Raw genomic sequence first — 6,769 nt, 5'->3', positions numbered from 1 at the left:
AATCCAAATCTAGGAACAGTCACCTGAACATCGCAGAGAAATAAAATGGAAGATGCTCCGTTCAAATTCCCTAATTGAAATATTCACCGTGAACGGTCTTAAGACATTAAAAAAAAATCGTGAATTAAACACGGATCGCTTTATTGAATTAAGAGGCAGTACATGCAGTATTTACAAAATGTAGTTAAACGCTGCGCTAGCGCCTCCTGGCGGCACAGAGATGCTCGATTCTTTTGATGCAGTACTTGTCCTCCATGTTCCATCAATATTTAAAATCAACATACGTCAACGGCAGTTTTTGTTGACATACTTTACTGTGCCTCTCAATATCACTTAGATTTATCGGCTAAATTCCAGAGCAAAACATTTTACACCCAACTTTAATCAGCAAAGCACACCTGCAACCTTCTTTACATGTTCTTGGGTGCCAATGAAAAACCCACATATCTGCTAAGTAAACATTTTAGTTATAAAAAAAAAAAAAAAAAACTGCTCCAGATGACGTAAAGGCAGTTGTCTGCCGTTATTGATGGTTTATACTGTTGCAACATGATAGCAATGGTAATAAATGGTGGCTTTATTTGGGTAAAACGCCAATATTGGCCCACTTACCTTATGCACAGCCCACCACCGCATACAGTAAATCCAGAGCGTCCATCATAAATGTGAACCAGTTCTTAAGTGTCATCAGGTTTTGGATATTATACATTATTTTTTTATTGAACATTTTTCAGGCAAATACTCTCACCATGATTCTCTCGACCATGTCTAATCCCTTACAATATAAAAAGACACTTTTTAAAAAAGTTATTATTGTACTGTAATTGTACTGCATAATTTAAAATTAAAAATACACGGGTCCTGGAAAAGAGCCATGTCCAGGAAAAAAAAGAAGACTTAAAAGACTGAGATACAGCATTACAGCAAAAAGTGATCATGACTTAAACTGTTACTTTTGTAATACCGCTTCTTGGTTTTCCCCAGGCTGATGGGACATAATTGCAGGAGTATGTCTGGGTGGCCGACTGGGCTGGTTGGGACCAATGTACTTCAGAGGAGTCCACTCTGGCTTCTCAATCACTTCAAGACCCAAATATGGTTGCAAGGCTCTGGGCACGTGCACTGATCCTTCCTGTGGTTACAAAAATTTAGAAAATACTGATGTAAAGTATCTGAACTCTGTTAACCCTCAAAGTATTAAGGATGCAGGTTTATCTAATAGTTCATAAGTTGATGACCATATCAGTGTGGTCAATAATGGACTTTTAAGGTGAGGTTCTTTTTGATGTCATATGCATCTGCTTGCATGCCACGAACTTCTCTGCTCATTCAAGAAGAACTCATTACTCAGTGTGGCATCTATCGAGTTTCAAATTTTTGTTGTTGACAATATAAAGTCCATATTGACCACAGTGTAACCTCTTATGAAATCGTCACAGGATTGTTGAATGAAAGTTTAATGAAACCACGCCCCCCCCTCCCTCCAAAAAATATATAGATATAAAATACATTAAATATATAATTATGACTTGGACCCTTTGTATGTAATTATTACTAGCAATGACAGACAACATAAAGACTAATTTGAAATGCAATTTTGAACATTCTGTAGTTTGCCTGGAAAAAAAAAAAAACAATATAGATCACTTAAACACACTACATTAGAGTATTCAATTGCATTTAATGGAGATGCTTTTAGGTTGGGTTGGATTTTGTAAATACGTTTCTGCTTGCAAAGGAAATTCAGGATTCCATGGAATTTGATAAAGCGTTGGCCTCACAGTTCTGAGGACCCGGGTGTGATTCCGGCCCCGCCTCTGTGGAGTTTGCATGTTCTCCCCTTGCCTTGGTGGGTTTTCTTCAGGCACTGCGGTTTTCTCCCACCTCCCAAAAACATGCAACATTATTGGACACTCTAAATTGCCCCAAGGTGTGATTGTGAGTGTTCGTCTCAATGTGCCCTGCGATTGGCTGACAACCAGTTCAGGGTGTACCCTGCCTCCCCGTTGACAGCTGGGATAGACTCGAGCACTCCCCGCAACCCTCGTGAGGATAAGCGGCAAAGAATATGGGTGGATGGAGTTTGATTTTACTTTACATAAAAAGGACATTTGGCATGCGTAGATTTTTAGAGGCTCCAAAAATAAAGCCCTTCTTTGCACTGGAAGCTTACTTTGGTTTGGTGGGTCTCCAGGATGGCAATGATTGTTCTGGGGATGGCGCATGCCGTAGCATTCACCTGAAAACAAAACACACACCAAGTAGGTTTGCTTTATGCTGAAAGAGCAGGGAAATTTAAAAAAAAAAAAAAAAAAAAAAAAAAAAAAAAAAGTCTCTCCTGTAGAGTCTTACTGTGTGGGCGTACTGCAGGCTCCCATCCTCTCTCTCATACAGGATGTTGAGGCGTCTGCTCTGGTAGTCGGTACAGTTTGACCCACTTGAAATCTGAAAGACAGGAAGAAATTCGGAATGCATCAGGAAGATCAATGTGCTTGAAGTGCTAGGAATTCTATTAAAATGGGGGTGGGGGGGTGGACATGGTACATTGCCTCATTTCAAATCAGGTGATCGTCATCTTGTAGAAAGAAGCAGAGCAGTAATAATAATAATAGATTTCATATTGCTGCTGACCTCGCCATAACTATTCCTCCCGGGCATCCAGGCTTCAATGTCATATTTTCTATATGCTGGAGCACCCAACTCCTGTGTTGGCATGTCCAACACGCTAGGGGAGGGGGAAAAAATACCCAAATTACAAAAGGCATTCAGAGATCACCGATATGATGTAAGCTTGTATTGTGCATCTTTACTGACCGGTAATGTAGCTCCAGCGCAGAGAATATTTCTTTTTGCAAAGAAACAAATTCCTCCAAAAGCTGCGCACTCTCCTCCCCTGTCTCGTCTGCCGTTACTCCAAACATCTCCACCTAGACGCACCAATGGCACTATTTCAAACTTATTTGAACAATTACGAAGCCAAAGCGCTACATCATACTTTACCTTTACGCTCCCACATACAAAGTCCCTTGCAGCATTAATAGCATTTATCGACTGCATCGACCCATCTCATCTAAGCAATTCGGCAGCATAGGCCTGACATCAGCATGCTCAAATTGAATGCGTTTGAATTAAAACCTGTTGAGCAATCGGGCAGCTATTAAAATCTGATCAAAGCTCTGCGGTAACACTTGTCTATAGCCATTCGAAACAAAGCGTTGCTCAAAAGTGAAATTGCTTTAGTGATGGTGTGATTTTTGCTACAGATATGGCATTGGATGTAAAGTAACTTACTACTCATTTAGTTGCCAATTGAGTCTATAAAGTACTAACCTTATTAAAGTGATGAACTCTATAAAGGCCCCAGGGCTCTCTCCCTGTGTCCGTCTCTGCTCTGTAACATGTACTACTGCACACTGTCCTGCAGCAGGAAACATGTCAGCTATAATTATTTCACACAAAATGCCTCTGGGAGTTAGTGGACACTTCATACCTGACAGGTAGATCCTTAAAATTAACTGCGTGATCCATGAAATAACCTGGGGAGGAGAGGTATCATACTGAATGTTAAAAAAAAAAAAAAATTTAAAAAAAAAAAAAAAAAATGCTTTGAGACTTGGATCACTTCATTTTAGCTTTATATGACCTCTGATTTGCAATGGAAGCCAGAATGGGCATAGTCTTAGAACTAACTCATACTAATGCAGAAGTAAAGTCTAAATGAGAGTAAATGTGTGTATGAAAAAAAAAAAAAAAAATCAAAATAAAAGCAGCAAGTGCACCAATAACTGACTCCATTTTTTTTTTGCCACATTCTGACACCTCTGTGGGAAAAAATTCATTACGTGCCACTCATCTTGAAATTCTATATCTTTGTAATTAAGGACCAAGGAACCCGTTTAAATTAGTATCAAACAAATCAAAATAGAAATTAACATCTAAGCAATGGCACTAACTGACAAATAATGAAAATACTCAGTTATTTCTAGGGAAAAAAAAAACAAAACATAAGGGTAGACCTGCCACTCCAACTTCTCCAGTCCCAGCCAGGTTTAGGTCCAGGAAACGAGCTGGGTCCAGTGAGTAGACCTGAGAGCGATGGGCATTAGGCTGCATGCCACATCCCTCCTGTTGATGAGACAATGAACGGGAAACCCCTTTAACAGAAGTTAGTTTCACATTGTCCATCAGTAACGAGCAGAAAAATATACAGATCATAATGGACATTAACTTGGGCTCCAATCCATTTTGGTTTAGCAGAGGCAGCAACCAAATACTCAATATTATCATGCTTGTTATCATTGTTATCATTATCATGTTTGCCTCATGTTCTCTATTTGCCACAATTTTGTGCCTTTTTAAAGATGATCAATTTGGTCATGCAGTCTAAATAACACACACACACAAACAAGAAAATATGTTACTTACAAACACAGCACCCTTCAACATGTCGGGTACAACCATAGGAATGAAGCTCTGCTCGAGCAAAAAAATCAAATCATTTCTACAAAGATTTGTACCCTATACATTTTCTTTAGCAATATCTAATCTTTCAGCAGCTTACATGGCGTTGCAGTGTGTCAAGTGCAAAGTTTTGGAGCGCGATCTGAAGTCTGGCCCCGGCTCCCCTCAAATAGTAAGATCTGTGACCTGAGACGTGAGCAAGATGCCTGACGGAGACCAAAGATCCAGACTCGGGTAAGTGGATAAACTTGGGTATGTATTTAAAAAGATAAATCCATATTCATTTAAAATTTCAAAGTCACTGCTGTCAGCTCACATGTCGAATCAATGAGAAGAAATGTGATTGATACACAAGCACAACATCACCTCTGTCTGATGAGACCACCCAAGTGCTCCCCCAGTTCGAGATGACCTCTGGGCTTAAAGTCAAATTCTTCAACACAGAAAACCTTGCTTTCAATATACTGCATTTAAGGACTGTGTGAATTTGATCCTCACTGCAAGCTCACTCACCAGGTTTCTGACCAACCAGCTCCACTACCTTAGCTTGGGTCTCATCTCCAATGGGCTGAGAAATGAAACGGTCAAACATATGATTTACATACAGATTGGAAAAAGCTCTTGTCACATCTGACTTTGAGTGAATACTCACAACATCAGGGTGTGTGGAGTTGGGCAGACGAAGTGCTCGGCTATAGTGTTCCTGGTCCAGCTGAGCCTCTCTGGGATAGAGATTGTTGAGTCTTTTACGGACCTCTCGACCTTTCAGCAGTGCCTGGTTGTACTCCGGAAGCTTTGTCATGAACGATGCATGTATATCAAGAACGAATGTCTGATGTATTGTTCAAGTGAATATTGACAAAAAGATTGGGAATTGTCAACTTTTGACTTACATTGTCGAGCGCTTGCTTTCTGTGATTTGCCTGAGAAAACAGGTTTGCCAAATTCAACAGACATCCACACAGACATACAAAAATTTAAAAAGCAGAAATATTCTTGTAGCCAATTCATGGGTGGACATGCAGATTTATCACTTTTTTTTTAAGGGGATGGGGGAATAACCAAAACTGAACAGTAGTACCTGTCCACAAACAGTTTAGGTAACTTTTGATCAAGTCTCAACTCATATGGGAGGAAACATCTTTGGGGTAATGGGGACAATGACTCTCAAAAGTGTTTATGACTAGCCAACTCAGTAATTTTGTTTTATTTGCAGTGATTTTAATTACAGTACTTAATAACTGCCAGTATTTAATAATTTTGGGCTTTCATATAAATACTTACTCAAATTCTGACTTGCCTACACTAGGATTCTGATTTGCGCAACAACTCTGGACAAAGCCGCACGCATGGAACTTGGTTGAAAACCAAGGACTCACTCCATTTGTGCAAATCACGACATTGATTAAGAATACATTTTTTGCCTCTAAAAAGATAGTTCTTACACATCTATGTATTGATCAAACGCACATTTCTAATCGATGTAAGAAGACAAAACAATGTCTTAAAAAAAAAAAGTAAGAACAAAAACAATTAGGTACTGTAATGACCTTTATTCTTTACTGACCACTAAGGCTCTGACGGTTCCACTTATGTACTGCTTCTGCTGTTCCAGTTGAGCGATTTCCGACCGTACTGCCTGCAGCTGCTGCCACACACGCACCTGAAAACACACACACACACACACACACACACACACACACACACACACACACATCCCAACGATTCTAGAAAACCGAATTGGAGAGTGACAATTAAAAAAAAATACGCGTTCTACTCACAATTTCCTTGACATCTTGGCCGCACAGCTCTCCCTTCCTGCTCTCTACATTGGCGATGACTTTGTCGGTCTCGTCGCACACGGCTCTCATGTCCAGCTCCGGCTTGTCACTGTACCCTTCACGAACATGCTCATACAAGCTGCTCCGATGAGAACAGCGACGGGGAACTATTAAGAGCACATCCCGCTTGGAGTAATTGCACACCACCGGCGTCAAAACGAACTTTGTAATGCTCCTAGCAGAGGAACAGGCGACCATGTATGTCGCCATGTTGGATTTATGACGGCTGTTGCGTTCATGATTACAGGAAATTACTAAAACACACGCGATGAGCGCTGATGACCGTGCAGTATACATAGGATTAAAAAAAATAGCCCATTTAAAATCATACGTAACAAAGGTTATGACATAATAATTCGTTGTAATACAAAGGTAATCCGTAAATAATTCCCCGCTCTAATGAAAAGCCAACAGCACTGTTTGCAACCACTCCGGAGCTGTGCAAAAGGCAGCACGACTCCGGAAGG

General features: G+C 40.2%; 1 protein-coding gene across 1 annotated transcript; it reads right to left on the bottom strand.

The window, feature by feature from the left end:
* Positions 1-692: 692 nt before the first annotated feature.
* Positions 693-6,752, bottom strand: sars2 (seryl-tRNA synthetase 2, mitochondrial). Its single transcript, XM_061827538.1, has 16 exons — positions 6,243-6,752; positions 6,029-6,124; positions 5,355-5,384; positions 5,114-5,254; positions 4,975-5,029; positions 4,828-4,894; positions 4,562-4,667; positions 4,426-4,473; positions 4,017-4,125; positions 3,491-3,536; positions 3,331-3,418; positions 2,815-2,927; positions 2,632-2,725; positions 2,353-2,445; positions 2,174-2,239; positions 693-1,132 (listed from the first exon to the last, which is right to left on the bottom strand). Exons 1-16 carry the CDS (start codon positions 6,597-6,599, stop codon positions 950-952), a joined length of 1,692 nt encoding a protein of 563 aa, XP_061683522.1. The 5' UTR covers positions 6,600-6,752; the 3' UTR covers positions 693-949.
* Positions 6,753-6,769: the final 17 nt, after the last annotated feature.

The sequence above is a fragment of the Syngnathoides biaculeatus genome, chromosome 8 (assembly GCF_019802595.1).
Source record: "Syngnathoides biaculeatus isolate LvHL_M chromosome 8, ASM1980259v1, whole genome shotgun sequence".
NCBI classification, from domain to species: Eukaryota; Metazoa; Chordata; class Actinopteri; order Syngnathiformes; family Syngnathidae; genus Syngnathoides; species Syngnathoides biaculeatus.
The sequence above is the reverse complement of the archived record's forward strand: the minus strand, read 5'-3'. Positions and strand labels throughout refer to the sequence as shown.

Coding starts and splice junctions, on each gene's coding strand:
- sars2 (XM_061827538.1), bottom strand. CDS start 6,599: ATGTATACTGCACGGTCATCAGCGCTCATCGCGTGTGTTTTAGTAATT. Junction 4,668..4,827: donor GGTGGTCTCATCAGACAGAG/GTGATGTTGTGC, acceptor GGTCTCCGTCAG/GCATCTTGCTCACGTCTCAG. Junction 1,133..2,173: donor TGGAGACCCACCAAACCAAA/GTAAGCTTCCAG, acceptor TTGTAACCACAG/GAAGGATCAGTGCACGTGCC.